General features: G+C 48.0%; 1 protein-coding gene across 5 annotated transcripts in view; it reads left to right on the top strand.

Annotated features, from left to right (window-relative positions):
• cep112 (centrosomal protein 112) overlaps positions 1 to 20,492 on the top strand; it is a 63,775-nt gene that overhangs the window by 12,763 nt on the left and 30,520 nt on the right. For 3 of the 5 annotated variants that reach the window (XM_029836008.1, XM_029836009.1, XM_029836010.1), the window contains exons 10-20: positions 929 to 1,028; positions 1,383 to 1,525; positions 2,198 to 2,341; positions 3,914 to 4,068; positions 4,150 to 4,279; positions 4,358 to 4,450; positions 4,529 to 4,588; positions 5,275 to 5,354; positions 12,008 to 12,143; positions 14,151 to 14,258; positions 17,666 to 17,848. In XM_029836008.1, coding sequence (XP_029691868.1) covers positions 929 to 1,028; positions 1,383 to 1,525; positions 2,198 to 2,341; positions 3,914 to 4,068; positions 4,150 to 4,279; positions 4,358 to 4,450; positions 4,529 to 4,588; positions 5,275 to 5,354; positions 12,008 to 12,143; positions 14,151 to 14,258; positions 17,666 to 17,848 — 1,332 coding nt within the window. The remainder of the gene's footprint in view (positions 1 to 928; positions 1,029 to 1,382; positions 1,526 to 2,197; positions 2,342 to 3,913; positions 4,069 to 4,149; positions 4,280 to 4,357; positions 4,451 to 4,528; positions 4,589 to 5,274; positions 5,355 to 12,007; positions 12,144 to 14,150; positions 14,259 to 17,665; positions 17,849 to 20,492) is intronic. The other 2 variants (XM_029836007.1, XM_029836011.1) reach the window with 1 other exon arrangement.

Here is a 20,492-nt window from a genome sequence, read left to right as displayed (position 1 = left end):
TTTCATCTCTAGTTGCTCCATTTGCTGATCATTTTGGTTTAATTTGTTGATAATCTCGGCTGGATGTCCCCCGCCTCATGAAATTGGCCCAAATTGATACTCTAAAAGCCGTAATTTCCCATTGTTCAGTGCACTCTCTACAGGCCCAGTGCTGCCACTGCCTTATATACTGGTCCCCTAAAAAGATCTCTGGGGTGGAGATGTATCCCTAAATGTACTATGAACTTCACTCCTGCCGTAGTGTCCTCCTTTCATCTCCACTGTCCTACCGACGACCATATAAGTGCACTTGGGTAGAACAAAATGGCCACTGGGACGATCTTTGATGGAAAAACCACCCACATAGTGAAAGCATCATCTGTGTTGCACTAGTTTGTTTTGTTCAGATGTGTTAATAAAGGGAGTAAAGAAGATCCAACAAAAACATACTAAAGATCTGTCCTGGAAGCTCAAGGAAGAGGTTGCAGGGACCTAGAATCAGGACACAGGAGACAATCCCCTAGTTTCTGCGTAAACTTTAACAGTGTCAGATTTCAAATGCTAATCTGACTACATAATTGTTGCACAAGCGAGCAAATTCCTGCATTTACCAACAGCAGAAAATCACATCCATCACCGGCGTGAAACACGTCTCCACTTCCTGCTCCATCCTTCATCACTATAGGATCATTTATGTAATGACTCACAGATGGCGGCAGCAAACAGGCGCGGCTGCCACAGCGCAGGTGGTTCGTTTAGACGCCACTTCACTCGCTTGGGCGACAGTCTCTGAAGGGACATGGGAGATGAGGTCACGCCAGGTTATTCAGCGAACGATGTGAACGTTTCTGCCGCTCAAATGGATGCGGGATGTTTTTGCCATTTATAAAAAGCCAATAATCTTTAGCACTTGCTTAAAATGGACTAAAATGTCCCCGTCTGTCCGTAGATCCTGGACCGAAAGAACAGCGAGATCGAGGAGATCAAGGGCACTTACCGCGCCAAGCAGAAGGAATCCGAGGAGGTGATCCTCAAACTGGAGAAGAAGGGTGAGAGATGGCGGCACCGTAGACGGAGGGTGTTTACTCTCTTGTCTCTGCACACTCAGCACCGAGCCCAGGTCCACCAGAGGCTGGTGTAACGTGATCATCTGCAGCTGTGCAGAATCACAAAACTACGTTTCCTGTTTGGTTTTCTTCTCCCCGTTCCTGTGTAACACCTCCCTTCTGTTTTTGTTCACCTCTTGAAGCATTTTCATGGGAAAAATACCTTTGCAGTGATGCCCCTCTGCTCTCTGTTCCGTAGTAACAAAAACTTTGATTTACTCGATAGCACATCAATCACGCCTCCATGTCTGCATGTGTGTTTCTGGGTACATAACCTAAAGCAGGTCTTGGGCTTAGGTGGATCTGCGTGTTCTCCCACAGTTCAGGTTCTGTTGCGGGAATCCCAGATCATCAACGAAAGCAAAGACAAGCAGATCGCTGAGCTGAAGAAGATGTCGGAGCACAGCGCCGACTCCCTGAGAAATGAGTGGGAGAAGAAGGTGAGGAAAAGTTGACGGGCTTGGATTCTCTGCAAACCCCAAGCCAGAGGGGAACTATCAGATGGTTGGGCACAGGCAGACGCTGCTAACCTGCAAAAAAAAAACACCATGTTTTCTCTGTGTGTTTGTTTCTGAGCATGTCGAGTACAAAAATATACATTCTACTAGCAAAGTAAGGACATTTTTGACGGGCTTCACAACTTAAAAGGTCTGGTTCAAGGGTAAGACTTGGATTTTACCATCAAGTTGGGGTTAGGAGCTGGAGAATGTATTATGGCTCACAAGGATAGAAGTACAAGGGTGTGTGTTTCTCTTATGTTTCATTAAAAATAAATATTCCCTGCCCCGGGTAAACTGTTTTCACTGCTGATGGCTCCAGCTATCAAAGCTGCCGAGGCTCGATAATGAGATTTCCACTCATCTTGATGGGGTCACTTAGCTTACGATGAGCGGCGCTGCGGAAGAATGGTTTTCAGATGTGACACCGAAGAGAACGCCATCTCTTCGGCGCTGATATTTATTCCCCTCGAATGAGTAAGGTGTTATGGGAGTCGATTTCAGAAAATGCTGCCAAGATAAATAAAGATGGGAGCAGATGTGATGGCGGATTACTCAGTTCTCTCATGCATTTTTTTTTTTGTTGTGCTTTTGTTTTTTTTTAAATTTCCCCAGCTGCACACCGCTGCCGCAGAGATGGAGCTGGAGAAGTTTGAGCTGCAGAAGAAACACTCGGACGACATCCAGGAGCTGCTGGAAGACACAAATCTCCGAGTGGCCAAAATGGAAGCTGAATATACTTCCCGGTCGCAGGCAACCGTGAGTTCTGGAACAGTGATCAAAAGTTCACACTTTATCAGCAAATTGTAGAAACAGAATGGAGTTAAATCAGCGAGCCGCCTCACCTCCAGGTGTGCGTAAACAGCTGTATTGCCTCTAAATACTGTAGAAAAAGAGCGACCTTTGCGTCCTATGGCTCAGATTTGTAGGAGGCCTTGTGAGCCCTGGGTGATGTGGACTCTGGTGTCATCCTTAAAAAAGGGCCTTTGATCGCAGCGTATATTAACTCCTGTACACTGACGTGGACGCACACATGCACACACACACACTCCTCTAAGTAACTTTGATGTCATACGAGTGGACCTTTCTTTTAAGTGGCATCACGTCCATTTCATTAGCGGGAAGTGTCAGACGCAGGGCAAACATCGCGCTTCATAATTAGAATTGTTATCAGCATCAGCATTCTTGGACGGTCACACACACACACACGCACGCGCGCTTCGCCGCGGGCCGTAATCTGTCAGCAGGCCCGCATTTAAGAGGCATCAAACGCTGAACAGTGTGGGGCCAGTGCTAATGACCTTTTAATAATTAAGGCCTCAGAAAATGAAAAGAGCCTCTGTCTCTGGATTAGCGGCTCTCCTGCTGTAAATTCAGACTGATCTGAACACGCGTGCTTCAGCGCTGACCACCTGTACAGCCCCCTGTAGGGTTTCAGCCTTTTCAGTTAAAGCCCAGACAAAGCGAGGCTGATGATTCATTATATTCTGTGTTTAGTCAGACTTGTTGTGTTTCTGTCTGTTGCTACCTGGTTGGCTTTCCAAACCGGAGGGATGGAATCTGCTCTGCCTGCGTGAGTCCAGGTGTGCTCAGCACAGAGAGATGCTTCTTCTCATCTCCTGCCAGAGAGCCGAGCGTCAGCATATGTCCTCGCGCAACACAAGACTCTTTTTTTCCGCCTTCTGCTTAACACCCAACACTACTAACACAGAGCCCAAAATCGCTCTCTCTTGTCTTGCTACTCTTGTACTCTTCAAGCACACTGCTCCCTGCTGTCATTCCAGGTTTGTCATCGTCTGTGTGAGGGAGTCCCATCATCTCCTCTGTCGGCCCATCTATATTACATTGCATATCATCACAAACATACACACGCAGTGGGTGCTTACCTGTTTACTGATCCGAGCCACAAAACTCCAAATCACATCTCGGATGAGGAATTGTCTTGCATCTTCAATAATTCATCAAAGAAAAAACTTCAAATGGCGTCAAAATCTCTTCAAAAAGAGGTCTCTTTTTTTTCAGCTGCTGAGAGAAATCGTTGACCTCGGAGTTAGTTTGGTGTCTTGTTCAAAAACCAAGTTCGTGAGTTTAAAAAGTTCTGTAGAACTCCCAGGGGGGAAGAAAGAGAGCAAAAACGACACCTGCGAAAAGTGTCAGACTTGAAGAACGAACGTCATTGCTGACGATGTCAAAAAAAACAAAAAAGCCGTCTGGGTTGATCACTTCAGACCTACAGAGAATATGAGCCCAAGCAGCTCAGTAATCTTCCACATCCCGTACTTGGTTCCAGCTTTTGGGCTGAGTTGGCGTCCGTGTGCGTGACTGTTTCAGGAGCAGATACTGAGCGAGCTGAAGATGAAGGTGAAGCAGCAGTCGGTGGAGCTGGAGAAGAATCAGGTGCTGCAACAGAAACTGATGCAGGAGAAGGCCCAGTTAGAGGTTCATGTGGCAACTCTCAGCGCGCAGCTGCAGGAGGCCAACAGGCGGTGTGTGAGACAAAGGAGTAAAGGCACGCAAGCTAACGACGCCTGGGTGCAATGATCTGATTCTGTTCTCCACTGTCTCAGGAACACCATACTGCAGAAGGAGAAAGAGCAGCAGAGAGAGCAGCACCAGCAGTCGGTGCAGAAGCTCCTGGCCAAACATGAGATGGATGTGAGCCACGTGCATCAGGAGCATGCTCTGTCTGCTGCTAAGGTCCGCACAAAACTCCATTAAAACAATTAGCAGATTCTTCTCCCCTTGGCCTAATTGACCTAATGTTCCCTTTTCCAGGCCTCTGAAGTGATGGAGGACTTTGAAATCATCGTTGCTCAGCTGAAACAGCAACTCCTGGACAGTGACCTTCAAAGACAGCACCAAGTCAGGGTATGATGAGTGCGGTGGAACAGCTCTGAAACATGCCAGCTTGCGAAAGTCGTCATGGACTGGTTTTTGTCTTTTCAGGACCTGGAGATAAAGTTCCAACAAGAGAAGGAAGAACTGCGGATCAGCTGGGAGAAAAAGGTAGCGTGGTCCACATTGTCCTCCCCTGAACACCCGCTTAAATGTCCGTTTACTTTTGAGAGAACCTTCTTCAAAGCCTTGGAGAGGCTCTTAACTTTCTAACGAGGAGGCCATTGTTAATGATCAGACCAGTCCAGGCCAGACTTATGTGAAACGTGTCTTTAAAGACCTGCCGCACCTGGGTCGTCTTCAAAGCCCCGCCGTTCCAATATGTGCTCTGGTGGCAGATTGGCACAGACGGGCCCCCTCTGGCCGGTACACCTGCAAGAATTTAGCAGGGCCTCGAAGAGAGCCTCGCTCAAAGGAAGCCCCTCCTTTTTGATCCCGCTCTCCTTCCGCGTGGACCGCTTTCCTTTCATTATCTTTCCATTTGGATTCCCACAATTCCTCAAGGTGAAAGAAGATGAAAACAATGGAAAAATGAAGTCACCCGTTCATTTTCCGTGTTGTTTCCTCCCGAGATAAAAAAAAAAGAAAGAGAGGAAAAGCGTTCTGCTTCTGATGTGTGTTAAATAAGACCTGTAAAAGAGGTCAGGATATAAGGCCACATATGGCTGCCACAGATCCAGAGCGAGAGGCTCCCTGTGCTGAGAGCCACAGATGGAGCTTTTGATCCGGAGGAAAGTCCAGTTTCACCAAACGACCAGTTTTGATGGTGCGATTAAACATATTTCTCTATCGCGCAGGTTTTGGCCCTCAGCTCTGAGGCAGAGAGAGAGAAGAAGGAAGCCAAAATCAAGACCGCCAAGCTTGAAGATACTATCAGGTACAATGAAAAACGCCGGGTTTCAAACTGCTGAAAAAGAACACGTTTATCAGTCATTGAAAACTGGTGAGCACATTAGTGAGCTCTGCCCTCTACCTGTGTGGTCCTAATTCCACTACTTCCTGGCCCATAAAGGTCAAGAGCCGATCTTCTGAACCTGCATGTGTGTGTGTAACCGCAGCGTCGTTCAGACACGGAACGTGAGCCGCTCAAATAAACTACTGCAGCAGTTTGTTTTGGACTTTCCAGAATGTTCAGTGTTGTTTGTGGCCCCAGACTTGAAACGTGACTGAATTCTGATTAAAGATGGAGTTCGGTTTAAAGACCCTCCTGCAACTCCTATGATCACCTTCTTTTTAGAGCTTAAAGTTAGGAACTGTTAAATTCTTACAAATTAAAGTCCCCCTCTCTGGTTTCTTTACACCTAGTGTCAAGCACTATATTAAAAGAAGATTCAATGTCCTTGAGCAACGGCCACGGAAGAGTCATGTTGTAGATTGTGCAAAAGAAAACAGCACTTTTGACAGCTGGGCAAAAGGTTAGATATTACACAACATCACTTTAGAACCTGCTCGGGTGCAATTCACCCAAGCATCGCATCAAAGTGGAACAATTCAGTGAATTCTGCCAGGGCTTCAACTTTTGAACCTGTTTTTTGTGCCTCCAGTTTTTAATTCCTTGCACCGCAGGGCTAAAAATGAAAATTTGATGGTATTTTCAGAGCAGACAGACATTTAGAAGGAGCGTCAACCATGTTCCTATGCTTTATTCAAGCAACCTGTTATATAACACACGTTACTCTGCTTCCCTGCATTTAAAAAAAAAAAAACACACACACACAAAACAAGTTTCACAGATACAAATTCCCAAATCTTTGAACCTTCTGTCAGCGTAAAAAGTTTCATTTCACTGGAGCTGACCTCGTCCAGCTGAGGCGTGAATGAAGGAGCGCAAATCTAAGTAACTCTGCCTCAACCCCATCATTTAAAAGCTACGCCTGGAACCTTTTTGGGAGTGGGATTGAAACCCTCTTCAGCACATGTACATACGCGGAGCGCTGCTGGAGGGCTGGTTCACGAGGGCCTCCTTGCCTTTAACCTTTGTTTTGGAGAAACGTCCCCTCTTTGTTTTGTCATCTCCACCCCCCTTTCCCCCAGCACTGATCTCCTATACTTCAGTAAACTCCAGCCAGTCAACCAGTCAGTCGGTACATTCCACTGGGTAATTAATCCCATACTGAACCACTTGGTCACAAGCAGATTGGAGTTTCTCTGGCAGAGCTACAGTAGAATGTTTTTCAGCACAATTGAACACATCACCCATTCAGCCCCCCCTACACACACCACACACACACACACACACACACACACCAGCCCGGGCTCGTGACGGCGTCGTCGCCCCTCCAAAGAGGTTTACAAACCATCTAGACATCCATTTTCCTCCTTTCAGTCATACAAACCAGCATTTTTTCCCCCTCTGAACATATTGAGCGCTCAGCAGAGGGCGGACGTACGTTCGCATACGTTTACTCCGCATCAGTAATGAGCTGCTCGTTCCCTCAATTAGTGTTTAAACACAGAGAAACAGCGAGTGTCCCATCAGGCTCTGGGCTAATTAAGCACTCAAACCACACACGCACACACACACACAGGCAGGAGTCTGATGTGTTACCTGCCTGCTGTTGTGGCGAGGCTGACTCTTTAAACACCATCCAGGAGAACGTCAAAGTCAAAGCGGGAAGAGTCTGTGCATGCAAACGGGCATATGGAGGATGGATTTAAACAATACGGGCACGTCTATTTCTGATATTGGATTTCTCCGTCTGAGGAAGGCAAACATTCTAGCAGTTCAGATTCTTCTAACCTCGTCTGTCCGGCACTAAAGCAATAATTTAGCCTGTCCTGTCGCGCAAATAAGCAACGCCGCCTCAACTTGACTTCCACGTCTGCGTTACTATAGCAACGGAAACAGAAAGCGCCACAAAAGCCGAGCGGCGAGCAAGATTCTTTCATCCCAATGTGCCTCCGATCATTACAGGGCATTTGCATAGAGAGGGAGAGATATGCCACGGGAGGGGGGGGGGCTCATCTGGGGGGCAGCTTTAACACAAGTGGCCTCAAAGTGATAAAAAAAATCACCTGATTCAAAGTAAGCAAAATGTTTAACATCTGCTTTATTCTTAGATTTCGACATTACTCTACCGTCTGAATTCACACACACACACACACACACACACACACACACACACACACACACAACCAGACCCACCCCTGCTGCACCTATGGATGAAGTTTCAGTGTGTGTGTGCCCGTGTTATATGCAGTTGCGGGATCATTTAGACCTCTTCACAAATGTATGTCACGAGTCAATTATCGTGTTTTTTAAAATCTGCGGTCTGATCTGTTGGAGCTGTCAGCAGGTTGTGTGCCGGGCTGATTTAAGCGTCCGCGTTGGACCGTGTGTTTCTGTCTGCGCACGCAAAAAGCCACGGGCTCGTTGGAGTGGCTGGAACCTCCGCTCTCTAAGGCAAACACGTGCTGCAAATATGTCGGCGTCCTTTCACACGCACACACACACACACACACACACACACACCAGAACCTACATCTGCACATCTTTTGAAGTGGTCTTATCTTTCCCAGCATTCCTCTCCCATGACGGGAGGAATGGAGGGTGGTGATGGGGGGGGGATTGACCACGGGGAGACGAGCCGATGAGGCCCGCTCGGCGTTGAGGTGAGGGAGCAGGTGGAGGTATGGATTCTGCCTTTTTTGGGTGGGGGGGGGGGGGGCCTGCACAGTGCAGGTCAATATTTACTCCCATGGCAGCTGCGTTGGAAGGAGAGGACGGCGGTGGGTTAATCAGCAGTTTAATATCACAGAACTAGCTAAAGTCAGACTGGAGCGAGCTTAGCCGGTCCTGTGCACCTGGAGCTCTGCGGTAATTAGCAGTTATGTCCTCGGATGCTAGAACGATGCATCTTATCATAATCAATGAGAGCCCTTAAGAGCCCTTTGCGACAGCAAATTAAGAATGAATTATTCCACTGCAGATGCATCGTCTGCTTCTTGGATTACCATCTGGGAGCAGCAGGGAAAGCTACTGGCACCGGTCCAGTGAGTAAACCCCTCTTCCTTCATCTGTGCATTAGCCTAGCACATAACCTCGCCCCATGTTTCTGCGGGTGCATGTGTCACACGGTGATACAAGTCACGCCGGCCTGGATATTCTCGGGGCTTTTTCCCCCTCTCAGTTTAAAACCCGTTGTGTAACATCTGGGATGCGTAAACACGGAATGCGTACTTCCGGGACGTCCGTGTTGATTTAAGCATGCAGTCTGCATAATGGATCAATCCAAAACAGCATTTAAATGTAAAACTCAAATCTCTCCTCTGGTCCCCAAACGTTTCCACGGGAACCGTCGCGTTAAGAGTGAGGCGTAAACGGGACGTTTTCCAAAGCAAACACAAACGGCCATGTCGCATGGAGACGTTTATTAACTCTGAGCACCAGAACCGGACCCTGAGACAGGCGCTGACGCTCATGTGTCTTTTTGTTCCATCCCTCCCACATGTTTATCCACCCACACGGAGCTGCCAGCTCGGACTGCAGATTCCTCTTGATCTTTTTCCTCCTTCCATTGGGTGTTTGGTTGGCTTCGAGAGGGAAAGTCGCTGGTTTCATCCCCAGTGCGCGTGCACGAGCTTCAAAGGAGACAGTTTATATAAAGAAACCGGAATGTCATCCACGATTAGAAGTTTATGCAACATCTAATGATGTTTTCCTGACTAGACTTTGACTTCAAACAGAGAGAATCTCATGTTTATCTTGTTTATAATGGACGATTTGAAGCAGAACATAATGAGTTATTCTTTTCATCTGCTCTGGTTTGTTTGTGTTTGGCAGTTTTAAGCACCTAAACAGACTTTAATAGAAATTATTAAAGGGTTTTTTTTGTTTTTTTTAAACTGAGAAGTGACGAACAGCAATGAGTTATGCGGCTCATTGAGCTCTCGGTGAGCGCCATAGAGGCGCCTTCTCTCCGGGGGTTGTAACGTGCACATAAAGACTATTGCACTGTCTGTCTGTCTGTCTGTCTGTCTGTCTGTCTGTCTGTCTGTCTGTCTGTCTGCCCTAAATGACCCACAAATAAACCCAAAAAAGTTGGGGGCCTGATACGCAAGCAGCATGTTCGCTGTAATTAGTAGCAAACGCCGTTTTTTGGTGAAACGTTTCTCCGAAATGTCATCATTATGTGAAAGTCTGCTTATACGCCAGGTCTAAACTGTCCATTCCTGTTTTTTCATCTACCTTTTTAACCCGTCCTGTGCTGTCTGTCTTTTACTCCGTCTGTCTCCAGTTCGGTCCGTCTGTCTCTCGCCTCTCTTTGTCTGTCTCCGGGGACGCGGATGAAATCCAAGCCTGTTTTATTCCTTCCTTCAGAGGTTGCTGAATATTTCAGTTTTGCATTTTCTCTCTCTTTTCTCTGCTCCCTCTCTCTTTTTTCCTCTCCCTCCCAGGCCCCTTTGATGTGTCTGTGGATTCGTTATCATTCCGTTTGGATGAGCTCACAGACTTAGATGCACAAGCGCTCGCACAGTCACTCTTTTTATACTAGGAACCAAAGGCACCCACATACGAGCGTGCATTCTGCTCTGTTTGTCAGTATTTTCCACGCTCAGCTCCACCCATATCACAGCCCCTACAGCTCTTAAATACTCTGCTTACTTAAAAGGAATATTTACCAAAGCAATTAGAGTTCCCTCTGTTGTGCGCTAACTTTCATGTGCGCTTGTATTAGCTTGTTGTGCGCCTTTATCCTGCACGCCACTCTGCAGCATCCCCGAGGTCCCTTTCCTATGTGGCCGCCTGGCGAGATGGCGGAGGCTCCTTCACCCCTTCCACACACGAGAACGCTCCTCTACCTCCTCTCCTCCCCGTCTTCTACGGCTTTAAAGAACCGTTTAAGAGCGAGGGATGAGAGGACTTCCTCCTCAGAGAAGGCACATCTTTAATTTCAACCTCCTCTCCTTCCACTTTTCTGACCAGAGATCCATTTAAAGCCAACGGGCCGCCCTGGCGCTGGCACCCCCGGCTCCCTACCCTCTGTTTCTCAGCCTGCCAGACTCTCTGGTCCTCCCCCCCCCCTTCTCCTCCATCCTCTCATCTCACCCTCGTTGCTCTGTTATTGGTGGTGACATGCTGTCTACCTCTGCAGCAACCACATAGAAACACACACTTTCTCAGGGGATCGAGCCGAGCTGCAGCGCGATCGCCCGCTCAGCTCTAGATTACATATATTTGAGTCTGGAGCCACCTTTTTTCATCGACATGTGTCCCTCGGCCACGGCGCATTCCAAGAGTAGAGACGTCGGTCACACACAGCAGCTCACGGACAAAGACCCATAGAGATGCGTGCGTGTGTGTGTTCTAAATCCACTTTTCTTTCTATTTCTGTGAGATCCTCCTCTGCAGCCACCCCTTTTTCTCTTTCCCCCTGTAGTTTCTCCACATCTTCTTTTTGTCTGCCTGAGCCCAGAAGACAGTCACGTCAGGAGACTGATTAATAATTACAGAGTACACAAAATTGGGAGCGGGGGGGAAGTCTTTGTCGTTTGATCTCCGACATGAGAGAGACCAAAATTACAAAGGGAGAGTGCTATAAAGAGCCCTGCACATTCCTTTTCCACTTCTCTGCATTTGCATTTTTTAATTTCATTTTCTATACACTATTAGAGTCTGGTTGATTAATAACTGTCGGAGCGCCACATTGCTGTGCCGTCCTTCATAAACGGAGATTATGCACAAATAAAAGTTGAATGACAGCCGAGAACGCCATCATTTGTCTTCCTCTCCCAATGTTGTTATTTTTACATATGTTTTCCAGTAATTATTGAGCCAAAGCACACCTGGATCGGAATTATCTGAATGCAATATTTGGTGTAAACTCAGAAATGAGTTAATCGTCCTTTAGCATGTGATGTTTGCAGGTTTTTCTTTACAAATGGCCTGTAATGAATGGATTTGCCTCTGGTTACTGTTCACTTTCTCTCTCTCCAGCATTGTCGCCTGCGTGTCTAAAAACAGGAGACATTTCTCGGGAGCTCTCGGTGAAAAGCTTGGCGTCACTGGAAGTAAAGCTGAAGGTTTTCCTGGTTTCACCTGCAGCTCCAGTCCCACCCAGCATCCGTGAGCAGCGGTTCCTGGGTGGGAAGCTGCTACACGCCGGAAGATAATGCGCCGCTAATCAAGCCATTGAAATTGTTCGTGTTTGAATGTAGAAATTCTCTCCAGCATTTGTTTGACTTTCAGCTGTGTTTCTTGTCTTGCATCCACCCCAGCACACACACAAACACACACACACTCTACACATGTTTGGCTTGACAGCTTCTTGTCTCGCGTGATGCTGTGGCCGGGGGTCTCAGCTGGGTGCTGACAGCGTTCCGTATGAGGCTGTCCGCCTGTCAATCCAGCCCCCCCCCCCCCCGACCTGACATTTGCCAACGACAGGAGCGGCATGTCTCCTTAGAAGACAGGCAGACACACACCTGCAACTTTTGCACACTGGCATTTTACAAAACACCCGCTATGTGCTAACTTTTTCTTTTTTTTCCCAAAGAAAGCATTTCTAGACTTGTGTGTTTGGTTTAAAGGGAGCTGGAAAGCCAGCTGGAGAGAGCCGGAGAGAGCCAAAGGCAGCAGATTCAGCAGGCTGATATGGCGCTGGAGCGTTTAAAGAAGCAGGTGGAGCTCAGCTCTGAGAAGGCCTATGCTGAAATGAAACTCCAGGTCTGTCACGCACACACACTCGCACACACTCGCACACACTCGCACACATGCATTAAAGCGTAATGTACCGCATATGCTGACAGGAAGCAGCCCACGTTAACACCTGATTTCCATCACACGCACGGTGTATCATGTTAATCATTCACATGCAGCACATTAATCTTTTTCTTTTCCTCGTGTGAGCATACAAACACACACATGCACTTTTGTTCATTTCATGGTTCCTTCACGACAAAGGAAGCCAGAGCTTTGACCGGCAGTGAGGAGGACTAACACGCAGAAAATGTTATCTGGCCCACAGATGCCGCACAAGTCTGATGAGCTGGCAACACTTCAGAATCTATATTGCGTCGTTGGCTGCTCCTCTCTACCTCGCTGACACTTGCCCTCAAAAATCTCTAAGCGAGAACCAAGAACACGAGCTCATCAATCAACCTAAGGCCATTTTCAATCATTACATCAATGAGATAATGTTCATCAGCGAGTGAGCTTGTTTCTCTGCTTCCCCACTTTGACCCGGTGGGATTTGAGTGGGTGGGATTTAACAGGCTTCTATGGGGAAGAGCTAAGCTAATCAGCACGGTCGACCCATCTCGCAATTAGCGCCGCATGTCGTGAGGGCTGCTGCTAATTGGGAGAGTTGTCCAGTCAATGTGCACTTAGCTTTATGGGTCGGTTTAGCTGGAGGCATTTCCCAGTTATGCGGCGTGTGCATCACTAATGAGGATGCTTAAATTGCCATAGCCAATGTAAAGAAATGCACTGCAGAGGACATACAGTAATGAAGATTTAGTGGGTGATTAGGCTTTCTTTCCAGGAGGAATGAAGCGTGGGCGATGGCTCACATAGCCGAGCAGGCTAAGCGTACCACGTAGGAAGGGTTTGATCTTGGCCAGTTTTGGCTGCCTCCGTTACCAAAGACAAAAATGCCCCCGAAATGTGAAGAAAAGGAGCATTTGTGTGGGAGCTAAATGTATGCAGGGACCTTTGTGGGCATGCGGAGCAAAGTTTATACCCAGAGTGGATTTAAAAATCTTTGTTGCACTGATGAGTTGTTCCACTTGCGTCTGAGCCCTAAAGGCAGAGAAAGCTCCCCAAACTCTCATTTGGTTGTTTCCTGAAAGCCAAAAACACACCAGTGAGTTTTAAGTGAACACCTGCTGTAGGAACACATTTATCTGTGATCTGCTCCCTCGGTGGGTGTCTGTCATAAAGCTGGTGGGTTTGTGATGCTGCCCCCCCCCCCCCCCCCCCCCACTTCCTCCCAGTCTCCCCACTCCTCATTTGATGTTATCCATCCACACGTTCGTCTCTTCTTTTTTCCATCGAGCGTCTCGACCTCCACCTTGAGTGTTCCTGGGCCCACGACGTCATCAGAGAGCAGTGGCCTCCTCTGCCTCCGTGTCCCCCCCCACCCTCTCATCACATCCTTCTGTTAAACCTCCAGAACTCCTCTCTTAAGCTTTTCTCTGCCTGTAAATGTTACCATATAGAAATGGAGCGTCGCTCATCTATCTTCCCTCATCTTTCAAACATCTTTTAAAAGATCTCTGTTGCAGCCAGTTTTGGACTTCAGTTCAAAATGCATTCTTTTAAAATCCCAGAAGAGTCCAGAATGTTGCTGTAAAGTACTCGTATTACATATTTAGAAGATTATATTATATTTATGTTGCTGCTGTTACGGCAGTAAGATCACACGTAATGCGATGAAGGGCGGAATCGACGCCAATGGCGGCTCATTAATTTGAAATTAAAGTTTTAAACATTGCATCAGCATCACTCCGCTCCAGATGTGGCGCTTAACGTCTCACATTCAGGTTTCCTGGAGTTTCCAAACGCATCAGCTTGAGCTAATGAACATCAGATCTAAGATGTGAAACAGAAGTCTGGCTTTTGAGGGAGTGAAGCTACTCCTGAATAGTTCACTCTTATCATCATCATACTTGACTCCTGAATGATTTTCAATCAGTCCAATAAAAACAGCTTCTTTCTCTGTCTTCCCTCCAGATGGAGAAGGTAGCAGAAGATCTGAACCGCTCCAAATCACTCAGAGAGATGCAGGCCAAAGACTTCTCAGAACAACTGGCTTCACTTAGACAGAGATATGAACAGCAGGTCCGTTGTCCGTCTGTCTGCCCCCCCCCCCTCCCGTGATGCATTCAGGGGCCATTGTTATCTCCGTGCGGACACTCGATCTTCCATTCGGAACAATCTTGTTATTTCTTTCCACTTGTTCCATATAATTCACTTTCATTATTGACATGCTCTGAATTAATCGCAGCTCCGTCGGGATCTTAAACAGTTACAACTGAAAACAAATGCAGACGCGATATCACCTGATCTGGAAGCCGTTCGTTTTTACCGCTGATCGAGATTGGGCGTGTAATTAGACGATGTCGCCCATGCAGCATCGGCTTGAATTCAACTTCACAACCGCTCTTTTCAGAATTGCTGTGGAACAATAATTGCGATGTTTTCCTGCTATGTGTAAAAAAAGGAAAGCAGGGCGAGCCGCACTAACTAGTGTGGCATCGCACTTTCCAGTCTACAATGGGATTTGTTTTGTGCTCCCAGCTCTCGTCACCGTGGTTAATTTGCATCCCAATCTGTCATTTCTCATCCAGATGGAGTTTGCGCTGCGTGTAATTCGCTGAAGACGGTTGCGGGTGAATGTTTGTTGTTCAAGGACGGGAGTTATCGATCGCTTCAGCCCAGAAAGGCTCCAGTTTGACTAAATATAAAACACAGCTGTTCCATTCTGATCTTGAGGAGGTGGGGACGCACTTGTCCCCCTCTTGTTTCCAGCAGCGTACAGTTACAGGGAGCTTCAGCAGGTTCTGAGCGTCTAACAGACATTTTATCACTTAATAATGCTCCATTAACAGCGATGTTACCTGTTTTTCATCGCCGGCTGCTGTAAATTGTTCTGAGGAATCAGATATTCTGTCTGATGGGGGGAAAAAAATAGGAAAGTAATCAAAGGGTTTCTGAAACTATTCAAGGTGGGTTTATTACATGCGGCTGGGGGTGAGATGTGTGGGGGGGTGCAGTTGACAGTTAAAGCCAACCACTTAAGGTTAGCGGCACATCAGGGAGGCTTTGGTGTTGAAGATGAAAACATGTAAAATGGCAAAGCTGTCTCTACGATCATGCCGATACGCACGGCAGTGACATTAATGATGCAGTTAGAAGGGTAGGAAGACAGGATGGGGGGGGGGGGATCTTTCCTCTCTTGCGTTCGCTCCGGAGAAATCGGCGGCGTGAGATTGGAGGAGTCGACTTTGTCCATTCAGATGTGGACAAAGGAGAAAAGGCAACTTTGTTTTCTCGCCGGCACCCGTGCGCCTCGTGACGTCGGAGGGGGTCACATGACCAGTTAAGGGTCACGACTGCGGTGTAGGGACAGGATGCCCCATTCAGACCAGTGCTTGATGTTTTCAGGGTTGGAAAGTCCTCAAAGCTCCTGACTTTTATGTAAATGTATGTTAAATAAGTGTTTAAGTCTTTACGCGGTGTATTTTGTTGGCCTTCCCCGGCTCCGTTCTTTCATTCCTGCTCTCGGTGGCTCCAGCCTCCCCTGCTGAGGGCAGACAGGCTTTCTGTTGGACTCTCTTCTACACCCTCCTCTTCCCTCCTGCTTCCCAAGCATTTCAGATTCCCCCCCGGGGCTGAGAGAAGCCCATTACCTCACTGTCCTGTCTCAGTGCAACACACACACACACACAGATATGCAGCCATGTCAGCCCGGGCTGGTTGGAGTCGTGCTGCGCTGTAGCGCCCCAACCTTCTCTGTATCTGCGGCACCAAGCTGTGCTCAAACCAACTCGGTCTTCGCTCATAAACATCACGCCGGTCCCTTTAAGAACCGCAGCACCCAGCATCCTCCGCTGCACCCGGCGTTGTGTGATGTCATAACCAGACTCCATGCTGTGTCCGCTCTCCGGGTCTCATCTTCTGTCTTTTCTTTTTATTCTTTTTTCCCCCCTCAATGGATCTATCTCGCCCATTTCTCCAGTTGGGTTTTATCTCAGGGTCTCATCTTCTTGCAGCCCCCCTCCCGTGGCCCGAGACTCTGAACAGGAGTGAGCAGTAAGACCCAACATCCTTTACCCACTTTCTGTGTGCGCGTTTTTCTGTCCTGCCGTGGAGTTTTGTTTGCTTCTCATTCCAACTTGTACTCCTCTGTGCATCTGCCAACCCTGATGGATCAGTAACACATCCTGGCTGTGGATTATTGTTGTTATTAGTATCTTTTTCTAATGGATTTCTATAGTGGTCCGACACTGAAATGATGACATTGTGCTCTTCTCAGGCAATTCCGGGCAATGCCACTAGCTAATCCGCTGAAGTAGAATTTTATTCAACTTTTATCGTACTCGAGGCATCTAGCAGAGCTCTCTCAAAAGTTGAAATTTAGTGTCTATTGTGGCTTTTCATACAAGCTCTGAGGGTGGAGTCTGGCGTCCTGTAGCTATCCGCTCATTCATCACCTGCTCTGAATGGCGCGCTGTGTCCGTATTTATGTCTGCTGATAGGCGGACAGGCACTGGACACAGAGGATGTGGATCCCTGTTTCCCAGACAGGCCAGGTAGGGTGCCATCAAGCACAATGTCTAGGGGATTAGCTTCAAAGTAGGGTGGCAAATGGGCCCCGGGCCCCCGCTGTCCTTTCAAAGCTCCGGCTGGGACAGCACGACGGGATGGTGTGGGGGTCACTCGTCCCCATTCGGGGAGCGGGAGTGGATCAGAGCCTGGGAAAGACTCTAGGGCTCGGGACTGGGATCTCCGCTAGCACGCCTCACCTCTCAGCAGGTGCCCCCGCTGACAGTCATGCTAGGATACAGATGAGCTTAAGTCCGAAATATCTAGATGGGGGGGGGGGGGGGGGGGTTCCTCTTTGTGTTGCAGGTTGTACCTCCAAACGAGGTCTCCTATATATTTATGCTAAAAATGGGTTTAAAAAATTACCAAATCATTTCAGCTTCTCAGATTCTCTGCGTCGCCTCCATCAACACTCCTCGGGTTTACAATGACGCTTGTCGTCGAGGTGTAAGCCGATTTTTCGCATGCTGTCAGCGCATAGCATGGGGCATTGGAAAGGAACCGCAGCCAGATGGCTAACCCCTGCCAGCTCCTTTCCATAGCTTAAAATAAGAACTCTTCTTTTATCTGCCGAATACAGAATAGGCGATGAGAGACCGATTTGAGAGAAAGGAGTGGGGATATTCTTGGTCTATACAATTTCCGCGAGAGGTGCGAGGGCGGGAACGCCAGTCAGATGTAAACACTTCGCAATCCTGCACGCGAGGAAGTAGAGAAACTTTTCTTTTCCCGCCGTCTTCCCATTCACCAGCCTGGTTGGACTTGGGATGGTTGGATGCTCTGGGCGAAGGGTTTGGGCAGCGGGAGTAGGGCGAGGGAAGGTTGAACGGATCGCTGGATGGACAAGTTGTCATGACGACAGGGTTGCTCTGAGTGTGTGTTGGCTGATGAAGTCTCTCTTTGCCTGCTTGTCCAATCAGATGGCTGAGCAGCGCTCGCAGCACGAGCAAGAGAGGACGCGGCTACAGCAGCAGCACAGCACGGGAAAGGACAGCCTGGTCCAGGAGCACCAGCGGGTGGTGGACAGCCTGGAGAAGCAGGCCAGGGCCACCCTGCAACAGCACCAACAGCAATCCCAGGAGTGGAGGAAGTGCGATACCCAGGTAGGGGGGTCTTCACTCATCCATGTTTGTGCACAGACACGATGACCCACCACTCGCCCGCCGACTACCATTTTGTTTTTGATGTTTTCCAGGGGTTTCAAAAGCCCAGCGGGTTGTCAGACTTTTTTGTTCACGCGATCGGGATGCTGGGATACATGGTAGAACTGGGCGGAATTTAGATATTTTCAGAGTATTTTAAATGGGGTTCAAAACAACAGGGAGTTAAGCGAAAAGTTTGGTTAAAAAGCAGAGAAACGGGCTGGAAAACTCGCACTGGGTGGAATTTCAATGGTGTTATTATATTTTATAGACTGTATTTTATCACCGCGGGGCTCCACAGCAGAAGTGTAACTAACTTTAAATCTGTAAGCGCCATGAAGTCGCGAGAAATGAGTCCGGTTGAGTTTTTTCTACCCGTTTTATTCGCGAAAAACCAGTTTGATTTTATTTTCCACTGTCCTTTCATGAACCAATGTCAGACGCCCGGCACTCCCACAGATGCGGACTATTATCCTCTCACGGCAGGTAGCCACCCCCTTGTTATTTTTGCATTTGCAAATTCCAAGGATCCTTTACATTTGGCTCTATATGAACCAACAACCCCGTCACGGAGAGCCTGTTCTGTCAGGATGGAGCCGAACCTGCAGTGCTTCCTCGGCTCGCGCTGTCTTCGCCCCTCTCGCGCCAGGGTTAGCTTAGAGCTCCGCGGGAATCCAGTGACAAACCAGCCCCCAACAGAGAATCTAATTGACTCATTTTCTTTGGTCTTAGAGATCCAGCTATTCTGACGTACGTACGTTTGTGAATTAAATTAGATCACGACACGAGCACTAATATCAAGTAAACAAGGTGGGACCTCATAAGGTTGTTTCAAACGCGCTCACCTCGGGAACATTACGGTGGCGGGCAAAACTTTTGATGGTAATTTTGCACTTTTTTCTTTGCAGTTTTGTAACGGATGAAAACACTCTGGATGAAGTTCAGAATTCTCACAGCTGTTCAGTTTTCATTATTGGCCTCTGTTAAATAGAGGACTTACTTTAATATTGCCTTTAAACTGACAAACATAGAACTTGTGTGACACGGGGGAGAGTTTTGCTGCTCCGGTTAATGTTTCCCAGTCTAATGTCAGGAGGAAATGCCTTTCATGCCACCGGCTGGTGCGGTAGTCGGCCGTCACAGCGCGACACGTTGCCATCCACCGCGTGTCAAAATGGCAAATTCAGGAGGTGACGGAAAGCAAACTTCCACAGCACGCATCTCATGTCCCCACTTCCAGTTTACTCGGGCGGCGTTTTGAGCGAGATGAGACGCGTGACTATTGTCAGATGTTAAGGCCTGAGACGGATGACAGGATGGCGAGGCTTGTGATACTGGCAGGATGGGACTTCCTGTGTGACTGCTGATGGGACGCCGGCACACCCGCGGCTCCTGTGCATTAAACATGAGCTGTTTACATTGAGCCATGAAAGCCCTTTTCCCCTCATCAAAGTTGTTTACCCTGTGAGAGCGCTGTCGCCCTCCTGCCATGTCCTCCCGGGTTGCTCCTCCCTAAACTTTTGACGCTGCAAAGTACAAATCAAATGTTTTGTTTTAGCGTAAACGGAAGGTGATGCTAACGGAATGCGCCCGGCGCACTACAGCTTTTATTGTTCCCGCCCCTCCCACACCCTTCCCGTGACGCGGGTCAGACTGACACAATCATCAAGGGGCACGTCGGTGGCAGAAAAGCCGTTCTCCTGCCGCGCCAATTGATCCCAGGCCTCATTATTTCTGGCTGCCTCGCGTTTTCTCTCCGTCTTCCCAGAATCAGTGAAAGGACAGTTGCTGCTTGGAAGCTGCCAAAGGAAACAGCAAATGTCGTGCACACATGAGATGAGTAATACCCACTCATCCCCTTGATGTGGTGGGACACTCATAAATAGCATTCCTGACTCCTTCCTTGTGTTTGGGAAGCAGAGCCAATGGGTTCGCAGCAGCGTTTGGAGGACTGATCTAAAGAAACCCACACAGGGACACAATGTCCTCGTCCACAAGAAGATCATGGCGTACTTATCTTGCGTGATGGTATTGATGACCCCCCCCCCCCCCCCCCCTCTGTTGAGTACATCACACCGGTGGTTTTGTGACATTTCTTCTGAATGAATTTATTCAAGCTGCTAGGATCCGGACCTGGTTTGCACATTTCAGGCCACTAACACAGAGAATTAACTCCCAGTTTTCATCCTTTTTGGACCTGAAGGTGTCTTTGAAAACAACCTGCTTCTTTCTTCCAAAAAAAAAGTGTGAAAAGGCGATTTCTGCTGGTCGTCTGTCCAGGATGATGAAATGGCCCCACTGGTTTAAGAGACACGCTCGCTCACAGCCGAGTTTTTACCCTCCAGAGGAAGCAGAGGTTCTTCAGAGGCAGTTCCATCAACCTCCTAACACAGAAACACAAATCCTGCCGCTGTCTGCTCAGAAATGTATCACATGCGTTCCCAAATTAATGTTTGAGTCTTGCGAAATTTGGCCAGTTCATAACTTTTCTTTCGTAATAGAAGTTGCTGTTACGACCACACTTTGTTTTCTGTTTTGAGGCTTGACTTCCAAAAGTAGGGCCAGCATTATAAATTAATTTGAAGGCCTTGTTTTTTCAGTAAAC

Source organism: Takifugu rubripes, chromosome 5 (assembly GCF_901000725.2).
Source record: "Takifugu rubripes chromosome 5, fTakRub1.2, whole genome shotgun sequence".
Classification (NCBI taxonomy): domain Eukaryota; kingdom Metazoa; phylum Chordata; class Actinopteri; order Tetraodontiformes; family Tetraodontidae; genus Takifugu; species Takifugu rubripes.
Note: the sequence above shows the minus strand (reverse complement) of the source record. Positions and strands in the feature narration are given on the sequence as shown.